The sequence below is a fragment of the Trematomus bernacchii genome, unplaced genomic scaffold, assembly GCF_902827165.1.
Source record: "Trematomus bernacchii unplaced genomic scaffold, fTreBer1.1, whole genome shotgun sequence".
NCBI classification, from domain to species: domain Eukaryota; kingdom Metazoa; phylum Chordata; class Actinopteri; order Perciformes; family Nototheniidae; genus Trematomus; species Trematomus bernacchii.
The window spans coordinates 9,467,922-9,488,611 of NW_022987851.1; the positions used below are offsets into that span (position 1 = coordinate 9,467,922).

Here is a 20,690-nt window from a genome sequence, read left to right on the forward strand (position 1 = left end):
CAGGTTCAATCATTTTATAACCAAATGGCACAGTATTTCACAGTATATTACACATACAGAATATGTCACAGAAGGAGAAATAAGCAGGTATTTTTATTTGGCACGTGTTTATTAAAAATGCGGTTGCATTAATATTTGACTACTTTCAACTTCCGTACTAGGCGTTAAGAAAAAAACTACTTCCGCTCGGCGGCGTACTGTTGTTGTCATGGCGGCGTTTCAAATTGTTGACAAGCTTACACTAAACTTGAACAAGTCAACCGTGTGTCCTATGTTAATTAACAGTCAGTAAGAAACGTTAATTTATTATTTCTGTATAGACTGTAACAAGCGATGGTCAAATGGATGATGTTTGGATTAACATAAATGTTTGCGGCTTCACTTCCAAAGCATAGTGAGCTTGCTAATGCTAACTCTCACTAGCATTAATGCTTTATATTAAGTATTGATTCCTATTTTTGACTGAGTTGGTGATTGTAGTTTCTACAATGACTGCACGGTTCTTGCAGAGTGGCCCTGCGAGTTTCGTAGGACAGCAAAGCCAAGGGAGAGAATGGTTTGTTCATACCAACAGCGTTTTAACTACTGGGATGTCCCAAACCAAGGTAAACAACAATATAATATATGTATGAAAAGCCTGTTAACATTCACCTTTGCTCTATCTGTATTATAGATAAATCATTCTACCTTTTACAAGTGCATACATGTACACCTAGTCTATCCAGTACAACTAGCGTTAGATAAACCAAATTCCGATCAGCCTTGCAATAAATCGTACTTTGAAAAGGTTAAATTATCAAGTTTTCCACTGTGGTGTTTGGTGCTGTTGGAATAATAATTTACATGATTGTGTCCCTCTGTATCAGTGAAGAAACGCTTGATGACACATCCATCAATACAGCACAACATAGTTAAATAGAACCGACTATTGCACTCTTCTTGAATGATAATGAAGTTACATCAACAGCTTTTTAAAAGAAGTTAAAACAAAAAAACGTATTGTAGGCAGGATGTAATGTGGCAACTGGCTTGAATATAAATGAACAAATAAAATACTTGTTGAGAAAGTGGTGTGAAAGGCATGATTGAGTATCACAATGTCTGCTTGATCACATTGAAGATTCATTAAGACTTACTGATATCTTACACACCACAGCTTTTGTTCAATGAGGCCATCCCTGCAAGAACCAGCAACCGTGCCACCCATGTGTGCCCGCCAGCCCCCATCGTGATAGAGAGGCTGCTGCCGCTGTCAGAGCAGCGTGAGACAGCTGACAGCACCAGAAGCTCCATCAGCTTCACCTCCCTCTCAGAGGAGAGACTGCGAGCCGCGGTTCAACTGGCTAAACGAGATCTGAGGAGAAGGCGTCTTGAGTCACTGACAAAATCCCCTGCCAAACTCTCTCAGGATGCCTCTCTTCTTGAAACAAGTGATGTAGAGCTACTCCAGGTAACTCATGTTGATAAATAGTACACATTTTACAATGAATAGTTTCCTGGTTTATGTCCTTTTTAATGAATGATTGCTGCTTTGTTCAGTCAATGAGTCTTCTTCTCTCTATAGGAGCTTGCAGCCACTCCGAGTAAGTTCAAGTTAAAGACCTCCAGTCCAAAAGAGAAAGCAACGCGACCTAGAGTCCAAATGTCAGTGCTCACACAGCAGAAGTATCCCATTTCTCCCATGCCTCAGACTGGCAAATCACCCCCAACAAGAGACCCTGGCCTGAGAAGATTTGAAGGAGTCAAACAAGCTCCTTTAAGCCAGGAGATCTTCAAACTTCAATATGAGCTGGAAGTTTATATTCAGAAAGTAGAAGAGCTAGCCAATAGAGGTAAATGACTAAAAACAATAAGCTTGTTACATTAAACTTGTTTCTTACTGTTGATAATATGATTTGACAAAAGTTCTGAAATGTTGGCACCACAATGGGCACACTATTCATATGTTTTTTCATAGCACAAATAATGGACTTAACTAAACAATAATGAACAATTGGATTTAAACAACAGGGGAGAAAATAGAGGATCAACTTGAGCCTGAAGAACTAAACAAGTTGGAGTTACGCAGACAGAAGCAGGCAGCCCGCTCAGCAGGTGTCATCTTTGTTCTCCAACAACAGGTATGTATATCTACCACATAAAGCTTCACTGACTTTTTGATTTGCTTTTTATCTATAAGAAATGGTTTGTGGATTTCTATTGGATAGGTAAAAGAGATACAAGAAGATATCGAGAGACTACGCAGCCAGAAACTGTGGGACACGAAAAAGGTTTGCCTTTAACATTATTACAGATTTACCGCTAGGTAGAGCAGTAAATCATTTGTGTATTTGTTGAGGAAAATAACACAGTTTTCTATTCTTCAAATCAATATTATGTTGCTATAAGGAGATTTTAGATTTTATTATGTTGCTATAAGGAGATTTTAGCGCTGTATCATTTTTGACTGTTCTTTTTTCAGTCCGTGGCAATAAGCAGGCTTGCAGCTGCCCACCGTGGGACACTCAGAGCTTTACAGGTTGTCACCCATCAGCTTTCAGATTTATCTCATGGCAAAGTCCCCCCTTATTACAAAGAGCTAGGCCAGCTGATCCGACAGCTCTCTCTGTGCTCAGCCAAGGTTGAAGTAGAACAGAGTTCAGCTGTTCCTGAGACGGCCCTAAGCATCCTACAGAAACTAGAGGTAAGAACAAATCTAAGTATAGGGTATAAGTAACATGTCATTTCACTTTTTTATCTCCCATCTACCTTAGTGAAATGTTACAACTATTGTATAAAGGACTCTTGGCCCCCCAATTTAAGGGCAATATACAAGAACAATAATTATACACAGACCTAAATAGAGTTGTTTTGTGAATTGATATTCAGGCCATCTCAGTACAACAGTCCATGTATTTTACTTACTGAAGATACAGCTAGGCAAATAAATTGTCTCACGCCTTTCAACAACAAGGCAATTCAAATGGCTTCCTGAATGCAAACATAATTCAATAAAATCCCCCATCTTTTAGTGAAGATAAATGCAGCACAGGTCTTGCAGCCCTGGAAAGGGAAAACATGTCAGTTGTTATTTGTTTTTTCACTTATATGACTTAAGTCATTTTTGTAATTTCATCCATACACCAAATGACTGCACTGCATTTGGCTTTTAGCTTATAGTATCACTATTCAGAATGATTATGTTCTTGTTTATTTACGGGAGGCGTGTGGCGCAGTGGTATAGTGCGTTGGTGTTCGGATCAGGGGAGCACAGGTTCAAACCCCATTGCAGTCAGCATGTGGTTGTGTCCCTGGGCAAGACACTTCACCCCAAATTGCTTCTGTGGGGATTGTACACAGTATTGAGTATGTAAGTCGCTTTGGATAAAAGCGTCTAACAAGTGACATGTAATGTAATGAACATAATTATGGAATGATGTTGTAATTGATCTCCATTTATAGATGTTTTTTGTGCGACTTATCCAACATTTTAAAGTCTTGTCACTCTATTCCTCTTAGACTTTGGATTCTGCCCTCAGTAAACAACAGCTGCTTGAAAAAAAGATGCAGGCCCAAGCACGCCCTCCACACAGGAAGTCTCCTCATCGCAGCAGGTCACCTTCTCTTGCACCCAAGGGTCCCAGCACCTCAACCGTGAGAGGGCCTCGCAAACCAGCAAATCCCAAAAGAGGTGTCCGTGGTGTGTTCATCTCCCTGGATGCATTTACATATCTTAAAGCCTTTACTTCTTTGTATATAACGTTTGAGTTTGTGCACATTTTTTAGATATTTTTCTTCAAATGTTTGACCTTGATCATCATAATACAATTTCAAACCTTGCAACATTTTATATAAATCCTGTGCTTTCCTTAAATGTATTTCCTCTTTAAGACAAGGCCCTACCTTCTGACTAAGCCTCTAAAAGCTGCACAGAATAAATTGTGTATATAACAAATGACAACCTGTTGAGTCCCCCGGGTATCTAGAAGGCGCCTAAGGGCGTTTGTGCAGTTGTGTTTGGGCATCTCACTGTGCCTAAATTGCTGCACAATGCTGAGAATGAATAATGAGCAATAAAGAGAAGTAATGATCAGAAAAACAGGAACTTAAGTGCAGAACCCCGGCCTCTGTTCCCCTGCTGCTCAGTGTTATGATCAGTTAACTCCTGAAGGCTCCCATTGGGCGGAGAGACATGCTGTGGAAGAGATGACGCAAACACCTACCACGGGTTCAGACTTCCAACTGTCAAGCTCACTGTAATTGGAGGTGTTGTGTTACGACAAGCCCTACTCATGTTTAATAGGGATGAATCACAGCAGCTCTTCCTTTATTTCTCTTTTCATTGAGTATAGATACAAAAAAGTCAAATGTTTTAATATTTGTCAACAGGTAGAAGAATGGCCTCACAGAAGCCCAAACCTACTTCTCTGCAGCCCCTGAACAGAAGAGAGGTGCTGAGAACAGGCATGGAGAGCCTCGCCCAGAGAGACCTGAGACCACCGTCTAATCCCACCTGCAGGAAGGGAGCCGCTCTACACTCTGAGAGAAGCAAGGCTGACATTCTGTTAAAGGTGGCGGCTTGACATTTACAAAGCTGAATTATGTATGCTGTTACTAGGGGTGGACAAGATTTTTGCCGATTTTGGATATGCTGTTATTTTCCAAATCATCTTGGCTGATTGCCGATATTCACACATGTTTTTTCTTCCTGCTTAAGAACATCAAGTCCCTCCTATAATGAAATCAGCTTATTATGATAACCACTGTTATCCTTATGGCCAACTAGCAAAAGTAGTAATAAAATGCAATGCTTTTCAAAATGTACAAAAATCACTGCAAGATAAGAAAATATCTTTAATTCAGGTTAAATGTCATATAACATATCTACATGCCAGACTGGAGATAATTGGAATTTGTGACTCATTTTAAAGCATTTTATCTGCTAATATAAGGTACCAATATCATTATCTACCCCACACAGGAAATGCTTCATATGATATTAGAAGCAGTGTGATTTGGCTTTTTATTCAAATCCTGTCAAAAAGGCATACCAAGGTGTGCCACTTCAAAGATGTAAACAATCTGAGGATCTTGCAAACATCTAACTTGTGTTTTACATCTTCTTTTTGTCTTAGCGTGATCACAAAGAGGAAGCAGGTTTCCAGCAGCCCACAGTCTCCTCTCAGCTCAGAGTGAACCAGCTCCCTCAGAAAGAGCGCTCCGTGCCCTGGATCCCTTCCTCCCCTCACTCTCCCCCCCGGCAGCGGTGAGTCTGTAAAGCTGATGACACATTCATTTTGAAAAACCTGTTATTGTTCTCCAATGATTTTGCTCTCAGTGCACACTGGATGATTAAGTTCATTACATAATGTGTATACTGTCATGTCTAAAACTCTAATGTTAAGGTTCATTATGAATGAATGCATTGTGAATCAATGAGGTCTGGATACAATTACATGTTTAAATATAAGGGAAAAAAGTGCTAAAAGACACCTCTAATATCCAACTTTTCAGCTAGAAAAAAGATGAGAACAGGCTTTATCTGCAAAGCTGTGTAATTATCTGCTAGATAAATAGCTGAATGCTATCCAAAAAACAACAATGGAATATACTGTACAATGATAAAATACACTCATACCAAGTTTAAAGGATAAAACACAGCAAAGGTATAGGCATATCTGTTCTCTCTGAAATAGCAACGAATGTGACATAGAAAAATGTTTGTATTGAAAACCCCTATTTAGTGTAAATGTTGCAGGCCATTCTCTCTTTACTTTTCACTGTTTCCTCATCTCCATATTCCTCCTACTCAATTCCCACACCATCTATTCTGACTGCTCTTAATTCAGAGTATATCTGTTTTGCCTTTTTATCTCATCCTTTCATCCCTCCGCTATTATCTCTGCAGATCCCCTCAAAGGAAACAACCAGAGCCTCGATGTCTCTTCTCTCCTGTGAAGCCCTCGCCCAGCCCTCCGAGGCAGACCCTGGCCGGGGGTTTGGGAGAAGAGCCGGCCTTGAGCTCAGAACGAAAGAACCAAGCTCAGAATGAAGCTATGAGGTGAAAAACATCTCCTATAACTTATATCCAGCTTTCCATCTCTTGTTTTTATCAGATATTTTATAATGGAGTCTAACTGTTTGTCAGATTCTTTATTATTTTAGGTTTAATTAAGCTGTTCTTATTATCTTCATACACACTGTACATCAGACTGTCTGTCCTGGCAAGAGGAAAGCGCAAAGCAAATGGAATCATAATGAGTCCTTCTGTATTCAGAGAGTTATTTATATCCTCTTTGTCAGACCCCACTTGCTGAGAGCCACAGGCAATACTCTCATTCTAATTCAAATGTAATTCTTTCCAATAAATTAATCTAGGTGCCCGCTAGATTGCAGCCATTTCTCTTTGTGAGTGATTTATAGTTGGCCTGCTTTCAGTGGTCACAAGTGGCTCATTGAGTGAGTGTTCCATATAGGTTTAATCAAATCCTAATCACTACATTTGTGCACTCCAATAAATCAGGGGCCTTATTTTAGAGGTGAGGATTATAACGTATTACCTGAAATGCATAACAGCTTACATTTGGCTTAATTTGATGGCTTGGCAGGAACGCCTGGTTGGATAGGATGACGATGCAGAGACTGAAAGAGCTCAAGTTGAGTAAAGAAGAGGCTGAGCGCATTCAGACATTAAGGTGAGGAAAATATAACAGATTTGCAGATTTAAAAAAACAGAGGGGATATTGAAGGTCATAATGTTGTGGGATATTGATCCAGCCAAAATGCAGATTGCTCTGTTGATTCTATCTGTGAACAAAATGTGGCCTATATTAATATAATTAGAAGAAATACTGAAAAACATAATAAAATATGCAGACAATTCCTATCATTTCTACCTAATACGTTACAGTTATTAAGGCTGTAATGTCATTTTTTCTTTTGAGTCAGTCCCCATTTTCAATGCTTTTGTTTGTTTGCTAGAGAATTTCAAAGCGCCCCTCTAGCATTCATACGATCATAGCTCTCTTCAGTGGCCTGTATAACTAATTAATATCAATTCATTATACATTACATAATAATGATAACATGTCCTTTATAAACATGTGTATTCAAGGCAAGAAGACGAAACATTTCCCACCAGTAAAGCCAACAACGCGTAAATCTGTTGCCACCCCAAGGCAGTAATACACACAGCAATCTGCCGTACAGCTCAATGCACCATGCCAGCAATTAACTGATCAGTTCAATTAGAATTTCAGCATGGGCATAATTACCTACAAACAATAGAGCAGAAAATAATGCAGGTTGTGATTGCAGCAACATCCCATCAGCACCAGAGAGAGCATATTGGTCTATAGATTTGCTCACATTTGCTAATTAGTCTTTGGACAGTTAAACTCTGCAAGGCCAGCAGCACTCAGCAGGAGCAGTGAATGGGTTGTAGTCCACATTTGGTCCATAAGGCTTTAATTCAATTTCTGCAATGAGCAGGTTTGTCCTTCATTCTTCTGATTCCCCACACACAAAGATGCATCTTTTTTTTCTACAGGAAGTACCGGACTCTGCCAAGTTTTTGCATTGTGAAGTTGCTGCCCCACCGGCTATGAAAACAATTGTTTATTGGACTCAAAACAGCTAACTGCAATTTGAATATAATAGTATCAATATATTGTAAGAAAACTCTGTAATGTTATGACTAAATGTACAAACATTTTCCGTTAAAATAAGAACAAGTATTTTAACCCATTTAATGTAGAATTTATAGTGAAGAAAATGGACTCAAGTCAGATAGCCATTTATATGTTAACTGTGTTTTGGGCCAGGAGTTGCTTGCTCCACCTGCGCCCCTTTTATTAAGTGACGGGTATTAATTACAGATTATTTCTTGCTCTTGTCACACTCATCAGTTTAATCTCTAGTCATTATGCCCTGAACTGATCTCAGCTGGAGTCATTGTGAGGAGTGTGTCAGGCTTTACAAAGAAATGATTTGGCTTCTACAGTGAAAGAACCAGGATAAATTCACAAAAGGGTTTCACAAGGTTTGCCTTTATTCAGAGGTCATAGTTTGATAGTGTTGAACTCGCTCATTTGCAGGCAATGTGAATATTTGCGTTTAACACAGAGCCTGACAAAGACTGCTTTTTTTTGTAGAAACCTGTCAGGCTTGAAAGCAAGATATAGTAAGTGTGTTTAGAAGAACAGAACTTCTGTGACAGCTTGCTGTGTCGGTGTGTTTTGGTTTACAGGTCAGAAGCTGTCTCTCCTCAGTGGGGCGAGAGAGCCGAGCAGAGGACCAGAGAGAGAATCCAGCCCCTTGTGGACCAAGCACAGGTACAAAGACTCATCTGTTCTCTTACAAATGAAACGTGTGCTTGTAATATATAGTACTTCTTAAATATATATGTAACACACAAATATATAACACAGTATTCGTGTGGTAATAAGCCCACTTTTCAAATAGATTCAGTCAATTGAAGTTGAAAACATTTTTTTTTAAAAAGACTTAATTACTTAACAAGCTTGAAATCTACCCTTCATATTTCCTCTTTTTATAAGCAATCTGAAGCCTCTGTTTTAAAGATTGAGCTGCCAACAAAATAAATAAAAACCTGTGGTAAGCTGTGATGTAGGCTGTTGTGTTTCTTAAAGCATTTTCAAGTATCACGCATCATTCATTTGATTGATTTAGCTAACTTATAACTTAACTGATAAGGCAATATACCTCACCTCTAGTGAGCGGCACAGCCCTTTGTATATTGATCTGTATTTGGCCCTCAGTGAAAAAAGTTTGGACACCCCTGGCTTAAGGGAAACAATATATACATACAGGAACAGTGCATTTTATATTAACCAAAAGACTAATAAAGTTTGACTTTTTGTAATGGAATTGTTTGTATGGACTATGAGATAATGATTGATGCTTGCTTGGGATTAGTTGGACTGAATTCGCCTTTCTGTTAACCTTCAGATTGGTGAGTCCAGGACCAGGATCAGCTCCTCACTGAGGAATCAGCTGTCTGAGCAGCCTGCAGAGAGGGTGAGCTGTGCTGCTGATGCCACATTTTTCACAGGGGAGAGGACAATTTCCCTTGCTATCGAATACACTTTGAATTTGGTATCATGCCCTTGAATTCAACCCACTGTTCTTCATGTATTTCTTCTGTTGTGAACATTGTCCTCCACAGGCAGCAGAGAGTGCTGAGCAGCTGAGTGAGGCGCTGCTGGAGGATCTGTTGGAGGACACTGCCCGGGCGGCGTGGGCGGCCGAGACAGACAGAGAGTTGGAGGGTACGGCCCAGTGTAGGCTGCAGGCCCCCACCCTGGAGAGCATGCTGCTTCGTATGGAGGAGATACAGGTGAGAGCTGCCTGGCAGAAAGACCCTCAAACAGAAGGTCAGTCTGGAACCCCAAAGGTTGCCAGTGATTGGGCTGTTATTTATAGAGATGTCCTGTGACAGCTTCGGTCTGGTGTTGTTTACTGATGCAGTGTCGATTGGCAGGTGGAGAATTTGCTTGCAAAACACTGCTGCTAGGATTTTAAAGCTAGGAATTACGATGACAACCCACCTATCCTGACTTTCTTACCCTGGCTAACGGCCCGTCCACACAGCAGTGTTAAAAAATCTTGGAACGCTTCTGCCCATTCACTTTGAATGGGGTGACGTCACTTTGCCTCACTTTTCGCCGAATTGCATTGTGGGCAGCAGAGCGGAGATTTTCAGGATTTTCAGGATTCAAAGTTGAGCAATGTTCAACTTTTGAAGCTGAGGTGGAAGCGTCAGCCAATCAATCCCGTGTATGCAAATCTGACAGTTAAAGCGCTAGCCAATCAAACCGCGTGTATGCTGGGAGAGACATACCGCAGGTCATTTCCTCATATTCCAAAAAATGGAGGAGAAATTAGCGGTAGGGAATCACCCGGTTCTTTATGACCAGTCCCTATTTACCTACCGGGATATAAACCGGAGGAGCAGGCATGGAGGGAGGTGGCAGAGACAGTGGTAGGTTTTCGCCTGTTTGGGGAGTTTATATCCAGTTTACTTCAGGCTTTTTTGCTTCGTATGTCGGGGGCGGGAGATTCATGTGATTGGTTGTTGGTGCCTTGCTCGCAAAAAATCCCCAAGCTTCAGATACGCCCACCTCCAAGATTTTTTTAACGCTGCTGTGTGGACGGGCCGTAACTGTTGCTTTTAGAAATATTTTATGAATTACTTTCAAAGCCTTGTCCTGAGGTGTTTCATCAGAACTATTATTTCCCATTGTACCCTAAGATCCTCAGTTATGTCGCTCCTAGTCGTTCCAAGAAGGTCCAGATACATACACAAAGGGAATGGACCCTTTTCAGCAACTTTTTAAGATTTTTTTGATTTATTACATTTTGTTTGTTTCATTCTCTTTGTTTCTGATGCGTTTAATTGTTTGCTTTGGTTTCTTTGTGTTTTATATGTGTTGGGTATTTTTTGGAAAGCACTGTAACTGTGTTTAGAAGGTGGTACATCACAAAGTTGAATTATTATTATAAAACAAATGTATCTGTCTGTGTCTGAGCAGAAAGATCAGGAGGAAGTGAGGAGACGAATTGCTTCAATCGCCTACTCAGACCCTCTTCACTGGGACCAACCATCAGCAGCAGGTAGACAAACTAAACTCCTGATTGTCCTCTTTAATAGCGTTCACAGAAATCATTTCCCACATGTCTCCTCTAGGTGGAGACAATGCTACAGCTGATAAGAATAGGTGAATACTTGTCATTCTGACTGCAAGCTCTGTCTCTCTGTCTATCCCCCTGCTCCACCCCATCCCTCCCTTTCCCCTTCATCTTCCTCTCTCCTCTCCCCAGGACCCCAGTGCGGTGCTCCGGGCTCCAGGCCAGCCTCTCCTCAGCCAATTAGACTCACAAGGCTAGTGCTGAGGCAGGGATCTGCAGCAGATATTGTCTTACAGAAACCCGTGGAGACTGGGTGGGTTACTTTGTCCTTCACCTGATTTCTTTACTCACATAACCCACCATTTTTAAATGTCATCTTCCTACTGATTGCTTTCCCACCTCGCTGTTTTATTCATCTTCTAATCGCAGTAGTCACATCCGGGAGTGCTACCAGAATATATTAGCTGCAGTGCAGCATCAGGGTTTGACCTATTTAACTTCCTCCCAAATCTTAAAGATCTTAGCCCCTTATTTTAGTAGTCATGGCTCCAAGAAAATACAGTACATTTAGTTTAGTTGTGCACAAATCATATACAATGTGCAGGGTGCGTACGGGTGCTGGAAATCCTTGAAATTGGAGAGAGAGAGAGAGAGAGAGAGAGAGAGAGAGAGAGAGAGAGAGAGAGAGAGAGAGAGACTCAGCTGAAGACAGTAGAGAGAGCGAGATAGAGAGAGATCTATATCTATAGAGATATCTAGATAGATCCATTCATCTGTCCTAATTACCTAAATGTATTAATACAGTAGTGAGGAAAGCTACACCATGTACCTCTGAACTGTAGTGTAGGAAAGTACACATGTACCTCTGAACTGTTAGTGGAGGAAAAGTACACCATGTACCTTCTGACTGTAGAGGAGTAGAAGTACACCATGTACCTCTGAACTGTAGAGGAGTAGAAGTACACCATGTACCTCTGAACTGTAGAGGAGTAGAAGTACACCATGTACCTCTGAACTGTAGAGGAGTAGAAGTACACCATGTACCTCTGAACTGTAGTGGAGTAGAAGTACACCATGTACCTCTGAACTGTAGAGGAGTAGAAGTACACCATGTACCTCTGAACTGTAGAGGAGAGAGAGAGAGAGAGAGAGAGAATCACATCATTCATCTGTAAAGTAACTAAAGGTATTAATACATGTAGTGGAGGAAAAGTACACCATGTACCTCTGAACTGTAGTGGAGGAAAAGTACACCATGTACCTCTGAACTGTAGTGGAGGAAAAGTACACCATGTACCTCTGAACTGTAGTGGAGGAAAAGTACACCATGTACCTCTGAACTGTAGAGGAGTAGAAGTACACCATGTACCTCTGAACTGTAGAGGAGTAGAAGTACACCATGTACCTCTGAACTGTAGAGGAGTAGAAGTACACCATGTACCTCTGAACTGTAGAGGAGTAGAAGTACACCATGTACCTCTGAACTGTAGTGGAGTAGAAGTACACCATGTACCTCTGAACTGTAGAGGAGTAGAAGTACACCATGTACCTCTGAACTGTAGTGGAGTAGAAGTACACCATGTACCTCTGAACTGTAGAGGAGTCAAAGTACACCATGTACCTCTGACTTATGTTTACTGCCAACCTAAAAGTACCTCAAAAATAGTAATCAATAATATATTGAAAAGTTATTTGGCTGATTGTTTTATATTGGCTCAGCCAGGTTATATGGGATGCCCAGTCTACGTACAGATGGGTCACTCATTTTGAAATATTAAACTTAGTTTTCTTTTCTAACATTTTTAATTTTTCATCCTCATGTAGAATGCTATTATGAAACACACATTTGGTTGTTTATAGCATAAAGAACATCTGATTTAATGTGAGGTAGGGAAATAATCATTTGAGTATAAGTATGTGTATATAAATATGTCATTTACAACAGCTGTAAGATGCTTGAAAAGCTTGAAAATGCACCTTGAAAATGCTTGAAAAGTGCTTGAATTTGACTTTGGAAAAGGTGTAAGAACCCTGAATGTGATCTTTTGGATTTTAGGCTAATTGAATACAATACTGATGTTTTGCAATCCATCTCAGTCTGAAAAGTCACATAATTTCTTGGGCCTTCAGGTCACTGTAGATTATCATTTGTCATAATTCTGTGCTGGCAGGAAGACCAATTTGATTGGTTGTCACCTCGTTGCGTGATTGAAGCATAGAAAAAAAAAAGAGGCCAGCTCATCTTCGAAAAGTAAAGAGATTGGCAGCAATTGGGTCGCGCTGTGTGAACGTAGCCTAGTAACTTTGATTGCAATTCATATGAGAAAATAAATTGCCGTTCAGGACTTACTGCTGTTACAATTCTAAAAGCAATAGCAGCCTCATCCACAGGAAGTCATTCACTTCTGGCTAAATTAGGTTTCAAGACTTGATAAAAAAGTGGTAAATGTTTCTCCAACGATGCACATGGTATTTCTTCCCACATAATGGTCGTCCTATAATCGCCCTCCCACCGGGAGATCTTAGTCATCCCACAAACACTCACTTGGTGGCTCCCATACTCAGGGCAAAGTCTATTCCTGACTCAGGCAGCAGACTCCACAGAGAGACCCACCACTGCCAAGGGCTTTGGCTGCAGCTGCTGTTCTGCTTAAATTAATGAGGAACTTGGAAGGAGTAGCTAAGAGAGTGGAAGGACTAGAAGTTATTGATACAGACAAGCAGGATCCCCTCAAACAAATTCAAGCAGCAACATTAGTAAATTAAAGTCGGTCAGACATGGAGTGCCTCAGGTTCGTTTCCCTTACTTGAAACGATGCCCTGAGATCCACTTTGACTCATCTTGGACTCAGTCTTCTTCCATCAAGTAATAGCTCTATTTTTTGACGGACAAGAGTGCTGGGATGTCAAGTATTCAGTTTATTGGTTTTTGATAAGGGGTTTTGTTTTCTTCAGAGGTATCCATGGTAGCAGCTTTTAACAGGGATAAAGTCATTTGAGAACTGCCAGCTCATTTGTTCTGAAACTCCCTGAATCATTTTAGCATCAAAGAGAGACAGATCTGCCTGCATCACTTTCATACTCAGTCCAAATTACAATATCTATTTTAAATGTTTTGGCACTCGGCTGGACCTTGTCATGTTTTCTCTTTGACACATGGACTCACATCCGATGTAATTAGGATTTCTTTGACATTGAGCGGTGGAAATAATCTCTGATGTCAGAGTGAAACTAAATCTCTGTAAAGGGACCTGAATAAATGACAAATATAGAACAGAAGATATCATTAACTATGTAATACGAATGTTAGCATTGGTGTGTTAACAATAAGTGGTTGATGTATTCTCTATAGAGCTCATATATTGGTTTATATTTTGAATGGGGGCATCTGATACTTCTTGACTATCGTTGGATTTATGACTATTGGTTTATGTCGGTACATTGATCAACATAGTCCTTTTTAAAATGTCTCACTCAGCATAACAGCACAACTTTGTTAATGAAAGTTATGTAAATGAAATATTATGTGACAATTGCCAAGCACTTCTTCTGTCAGTAGCATTAGCAAAATAATAACAATCTATGGTAATTATTTGTCGACATTATTTCCATCGCTCTCCACTGAATGAAGACCCCATTTTTTTAAGAAGTAACTTGTCAGCTACTTGGATAAGTTAGTCCTTTTGTTTGGACAGAGAAAAACGTGCCAGTAAATGTAACAATTGTTGCAGTTAGTGAACTATACTAAAAGCAGATTTGTAGCTTTTCTTAAGCTATATATCCTGGTGCAAGAAAAACTTGTTGTAGACGATTCTTCTCCCACAAGGCTCAGTTCCTTTTGGAAGGAATCAAGTTGGAAGTAGGGAGTCATTTGGTGTGACATAGAAGGGGAACTTGTATTTATTAGGCACATTGTTTTATAGAGCTGTCTTCTGGGGCCAAGGAGTTGCTCAGTAAACAGAGCTGAGCTGTAAGGGAGCGGGCTGCCTGTCCTGCAGTGTTGCTCGCTCTAAAAGCACCCGGGTGGCACATTTCACATCACAGTGGAGATTAAGGGAAGAGAAGTTTGATTACAAAACCCTGCCGCATCAGCGATACCAGCGAGAGCCGCATTAACACAGAACTAGCCTGACCCAAACGTGTGGCAGTCTGCTGGTTGAATTGTGCTGTTGTTGAATAATTGTCACAATGTGGAGGTCTTAAACAGGAAATGACAGACTCTGAAGTAATCCTTCGTGACAGTTGACATTTTTCATCTGCAGCCTGAGGAAATAAGCTTGATTTAATGATTTTGCGTCAGTTCGATCACAGAGTCAACATACTGACCTAATTAGGAACAGTAATTCTATGGACAGTGAAAAGTGTTATTGCGAAAAACACAAGTCCCATTAGGTGTTCGTAACTGCAGCAAGCTTCAGGTCCGTCTAGATAATCGAATGCATGCTATCAGATAACTGACAGTAGTGTGCAATAAGCGAGAAGTATACTGGGCTTAAGGAGAGAGGGAATATAAAATTATTGATGAGATTGATCAGACTCTGCTTTCATTTAGCCTGTACAGCAACTGAGCAAAGGAATAAAACATACTCAGTTTCTAAAGAGAGAAAAATGGCCCAGGAATGCATTTTAAGTTCGGTTTTTGGTGTGTGTTAATCCTCTGTCAGTGTTGACTCGTCAAGTGTTCAGTGTAGTAGAAAGTTAGGCTTACATTTGGGGGTTTGGAACAGCAAAATGTGTGAAGAGCTCATCATGTGCTGTCTCTGCCCTGATTGGCTGCTTGTAACCTACATGTGTCTGTCCAGAGGGACACAACAGTGGCTGCTGTACGCAGGAAAACAGAGTCCTGCATGCTATCTCTACACACATATTTTAAACACACACCAAGGAACCACATTTGTGACACCGGAAATGTTTGGTAGCTCATTTGATTGTATTGAAGGGTGACTGGGACACTGGCAGACTGTTAATGGTTATGGTTAACAGCTTTTATTTTAAGTGCTGTTATAGAGGCACAGAGGACTAACGTGGGAATGCAATTTTCAAATCAGACACATTGAGAAAGTAGGAAATAGAACAGATTAATTTGATTCTATACAGGTGCTCGGGCTATTATTTGAGTCTCTGCAAACGGAGACAAATATTTTTCCCCATTTGTTTACATTACAATAATATTTGAACACTGGCCTCCCGAAAAGTATCTCCCCGAAAACAGAATCTATTATTCTTTACCTCGGCTGTCTTTGTGCTTGTGTTTGTGAGAGTGCTATCAAGCGACCACACGGACAATGGAGTGAGAGATTTCATCTTTGGAAACATCAGCAGAGCTGCAGATAAGATTTATGTATCCATGGCGAAGAGCCCAGACACAGACGCAGATTGTCCCCCCTTCTTTGCTAACGCTGACTGACCAACCCCAGCTGCATCAGCAGGTCAAACAAATCAATGAAAAGATGAAAGCCCCACTCAGCAATTTTCGAACCCTTTCATGTATTTCTTTTTTATCTGCTCTCTCACTTCACGGCCTCTTTGTTTAACAGCTACAGTCCTTTTAGGCCAAGTACTACAAACAAGCCAAAAGCCGCGTTGCACAGTTACTGGTTGTCTGGTAGATTTGCAATGTTCCCATTCATTGCATCCAGTCATGACCTCAGATTTGCAAAGACTCAGATTCCACCTGATTAACATACAAGAGATCACACACCTGGAATATAAAGGAGGTCTGGGTAGAGCTTTATTGAATAAGCACGGAAATTGCAACACTATACATTATCCTCCGTGCTACTTCTCCTCCACCTGTGTCTGTCCTGCTGTTTTCAAAAGCTCCCTTGTGAATCTACCTTGTAAACCTCTTGATTTCTCTGAGTCACATTTGGCTTTGTCCAACTCGGATTGAGCACAGCCGTCGTCCCTTTTGATATTTCTCATTTGGCAACGTGGCCGGGTCCGTGGGTGCCATGTAATTCATGACTGGAGCTTTTTTACAGAAACTAGAAGGCAAACTTGGAAATCAATTGATGGGATCTTGCTATTAGGTTACGTTGTTTATTAGTTTTTGGTCTTTTCCAGGTGGTGCAAGTTGTAAATTAGAAACGTTTTTTAAGTGTTCCTATTAGGGCTACAATCTAACTATACTATAATAATTGTGATAGATGTGTTTTTTGAATTTACTACAACACATCCCAACTGGCAATACATCTAAAATGCTACCCTATATTTGCCTTTAGTTTTGATGCTAGTGGATGTGTATGTTTTCCATGCTGCTACCTTGAATGATTGTTATCGTGCCATGCCCCATGTTTAATGTGGACTGGCCTATGCTCAGACTTATTGGATTTATAGTGCTCTGCCCCATAGGGGATGTTTTTTTCTCCAAAACTGCCTTCACAGCAGTGGCTGCTGTATCGATAAAGTAGCATCTGTATGCGTACACGCTTCAGCAATTAATGTCATGATTTATTTCCATATCAATTTTGTTTCGTGTAATTTACGTTACCCTTTCATACAGCCTACACATAAACACACACCCTTGTGACCACACAGGAGGAATGATTTAATGACATGTTCACTACATATGTCGTATTCAGCTATTTCTTGTCCTTTAACCCTGTCAACAAGCTTCAGAGTTGTGTACTAAATAATATAAAGATGTATGAGTTCAATACTCAGGAAATATTGTAATGTAGGCGTATGAAGGTTAACCTGTGCACTGAGCCGATTTGGTAGTTGTACTTTTATCTTTTGTCTTGTTTTCTTTATATGTTATGTTTTCTTTTTATCCTCTGATCTTAATGCACACATTCTAAGAGTATGGGGGATCCTAATAAATACAGACAAATAGTCATAAGATTTCTGTTAACAATATTTGAAGTTTAAACTTGGCAGTGAGGATGTATCCACGTTGTCTGAATGTCTACAAGAAAGGCAGGCAGGTTTCTGAGTCTTCTTTTTGATTTTGGCACAAAAAGCAGGGTGAAATTCTGACTATATAAATACGAAGTGAATTCTTTGACCACAATGGTCCTCAGACGGCCATCAGACAGTGAATCGACCTGTTGCAGACTGTAAGCAGAGTTGACAGTGCTGACAGTTTGGTATTTATGGCCACCCTGTGGTTTGCAGCCCTCGCAGTCAAAACAGAAGCAGGTTCAGCTGAGGCCAGGGAGCACAAAAGGGAGGCACTATGCTTTGGGAACTGCTGCAACACTAAATATAGCACAGAAAGCGGCGTCGCAGCATCCAGACTGATTTGTTCAAGCAGAGAGGATTATCAGGCCAGACAATGGCAATGCCCAGCTGAGCCCCGGCTCACTAAACAAGAGGCAGACCAGATTGCTGGACACCTCTCATACATTTATCACAAATATTGTTTCTGGTCATTGACAGTACTGTGCTGCACTCCATTCTGACTACCACATCAATAAATGTGTTTGCCTCTTCTTCACAGCCTTCTGAAGCCCATTTCATACAGCAATACGCTAAAGCTAATAAAAAGGTGTTGTGGAAATCTGCCAGCTTGCCTCCTCTCATGATCCTCCTCTTGTGTTTCTTCAGACATAGCATCCTCTCTGAGAACAGCCTGACAGAGGAGGCTTCCCAAGATGAACGACAGCCAAGACATAGCACCGTGTTCCCAGGCCCAGTGGAAAGGAGCAGGGGGACTGTTATCTCTGTGCCAGGCAGCATGCTGAGGAACATCCGTGGGTACAGGGAAGACTACGAGGCCTACCTGCGCGCTGTGTCTCACGAGGCTGTCGGCAGCTTCAACCCCTGGGCCATCGCAGACAGGTAGCGTCTAACAGTTTATTCCCCTGTCTTTGGGCTCCTCTCTAACATATTAGCAGAATCAAATGCTTAGTTTGTGTTACCAGAGCCACATAGAAACTACATTTGTCCTCTCTTCTCTCTATTTTGTCCTTGGACGAGCTCAATTCTCTGAGCAAAAGGAGTTCATGGTTTGCATAGTGTGTCCCTGGTGTTCACTGTTGTTCTCCCACTCACACATTTGCATACTTAACAGAATTCTTAAGTTGCTGCAATGCAGAATACTCCCTCTCCTCTTACTGAGCATACTGAATCCATGTGTTTGATGTATAAGATCTACACTTCATAAGGTTTTTGTAGGTCTCCCTGAGTCATAGATATGCGGGGGATTGTAAACAGCTCAATACATTGTTTTTTGCTTCAGAGCAGAAAAGACTAAAGCCCGGTCCCACTCGTGGGATCTGACTGCTTCTCTTACTGGCTCATTAACTGTCCAACATCAATAAACCAAAACTAATGGTCTGTGTTTTTCTGAATTTGGAGAAAAATAAGGATAATGTCTGAGAAGAAGCCATCCAGTTACCTCAGTGTTTTTAAAGAAAGAACACAAACATACAGACGTCTACATTTTGACACACTTTGTAGCATCCTGTCTGTCTGATGAGGCGCCTAGTGGATCCAAACCCACCATTCATTCTGTCTGTCAACAGATTGACTGCAACATAAAACAACTTTAGCACAGACCGAACACAGAAAACATACTAACTTTAAGCTATTCATCGCATCATTTGAACCACTTTAATATTATATTTTGACAGATGAATATGAAAATTCACTGCAAAACAGAATAGCATAATAATTCAGGGTTGCATTATTACTATTACATCTTTATTTAGGACCATGCATAATAATACATTAGTCTCAAAAAAGAGAAGATATTCCTTTTGTTTTTATATTAATGAGAAGCTTGTGCTCAATAATTACTTATACAAATGAACTGAGAATTGCATCATATTTGAAGCAGTAAACATTCAGAATAATGAAAAGTTAATCAGTAGAGCTAGATAGCTTTTAGCATGTTAGTGTTATAAAATGTTTCCTAATAGCTGTTCCTGATTAGTTCCATTCTAATTTACGCTGTATAAAGTGTTAAGAGCAAAGCAATCTTGTTTTGACTCTTCTAAGGTACAGGTAGTTCAACATCACACAATTACTCTCATTGTTTTGTTGCACCGACAACCTAATAATTCAGTTTTTTTACGCCAGTCGCACTGGGCCTGCTTCAGTGTGTTTGTGAGGCCCAGATAATGATCACAACACTGCAATTTAGCACCGCTCTTTTGACGTATTTTCTTTCCTTTTTTTCATACGCAGTTCTGAAAGTCCGAAAACAGAAAAACAGCTTTGATTGCGCCTTTTTGCAGTTTGAAAACAGAAAAACAACTTGAGGCTGACATTTTCTTGAATATAGTCAATCGGTTCACATTTAAGTAATGTATCCATCTTATTTATAGAAATTAATTAAAAAAAAAACATTAAGCTATTTTAAATAGCCCTAGTCTCAAATCAAAGAGTAATTGGTCTAGATTATTTTTACAGTTGTCATTTGTCATATATTCTCTCTTTGTTTCATTTATTGTGATGCAGAACAAGAATTGTCAGATGTTAGATTTGGACTTCTACATTCAATTCAAAGTTTGTAAATGTCTTTTTAACTGAATGGGAGCTTTCTTTGCATCTTGGTTTTAAGGAGAATATCCTGCTTCTTTTCTTCCTTGTTCCACAGCCTGGCGGAGGAGCTGCTGTCCGAGGCTCTGGCCGATGTGGCAGCAGAGTTTCAGGATGTTGTGGAGGAGTACGCAGAGGCCGTGTTCACCTCAGAGTTCCTTCAGCCAATCCAGTCGCCTCCTGCTTCAGCTGCAGCTTTGGTCAGCCAATAGGATGTATTATGGAGCATCATGGATGTAGCAGTTTTTTACAAATGGCTATAATATGTATTTATTTTCAGCGAAAACGATGTAAATATCAAAGATCTAGTTTCACTTTGTCGACAAGGAATGTGATAATTAGTCATGTTTCTCTATATATACATTTTGGAATTAAACTCTTTCACGTATGTACTTATTGTGTCAATTTTTAGATCTCTATTTCATTTGGATTATAGGTATGTTTTAATGCGGCAGACGCGACAGTGTGGTATTGCACTGGGAGCGTTAGTCACATAACTCTTCATGGTCCTTCTGTATCTGCGATTGAATTCCACAGGGAAAGTTACTTTACTTTAGATAAGCTCAGAGAGA

General features: G+C 40.4%; 1 protein-coding gene across 3 annotated transcripts; it reads left to right on the forward strand.

Moving 5' to 3' along the window:
* The first annotated feature begins 197 nt into the window (after positions 1-197).
* On the forward strand, positions 198-20,506 carry kiaa0753 (KIAA0753 ortholog). 3 transcript variants are annotated; one of them, XM_034112913.1, is made up of 18 exons: positions 198-605; positions 1,157-1,450; positions 1,565-1,832; positions 2,011-2,120; positions 2,208-2,270; positions 2,462-2,683; positions 3,499-3,679; positions 4,369-4,550; positions 5,115-5,245; positions 5,888-6,040; positions 6,588-6,674; positions 8,228-8,312; positions 8,950-9,018; positions 9,167-9,337; positions 10,533-10,614; positions 10,822-10,942; positions 18,181-18,414; positions 20,177-20,506. In XM_034112913.1, exons 1-18 carry the CDS (start codon positions 489-491, stop codon positions 20,328-20,330), a joined length of 2,724 nt encoding a protein of 907 aa, XP_033968804.1. In that variant the 5' UTR covers positions 198-488; the 3' UTR covers positions 20,331-20,506. The 3 variants fall into 3 exon arrangements, with proteins under 3 accessions (XP_033968804.1, XP_033968805.1, XP_033968806.1); XM_034112914.1 differs by having other exon boundaries at positions 3,499-3,670; XM_034112915.1 differs by lacking the exon at positions 8,950-9,018.
* The last annotated feature ends 184 nt before the right edge of the window (positions 20,507-20,690 follow it).

What these genes read in the sequence shown, in the direction of transcription:
- kiaa0753 (XM_034112913.1), top strand. Translation starts at nt 489, where the DNA reads ATGACTGCACGGTTCTTGCAGAGTGGCCCTGCGAGTTTCGTAGGACAG. An exon ending in AGAAGAGCTAGCCAATAGAG is followed by an intron (nt 1,833 to 2,010) that starts GTAAATGACTAA and finishes TTTAAACAACAG; the next exon opens with GGGAGAAAATAGAGGATCAA. An exon ending in AGGCTGACATTCTGTTAAAG is followed by an intron (nt 4,551 to 5,114) that starts GTGGCGGCTTGA and finishes TTTTTGTCTTAG; the next exon opens with CGTGATCACAAAGAGGAAGC.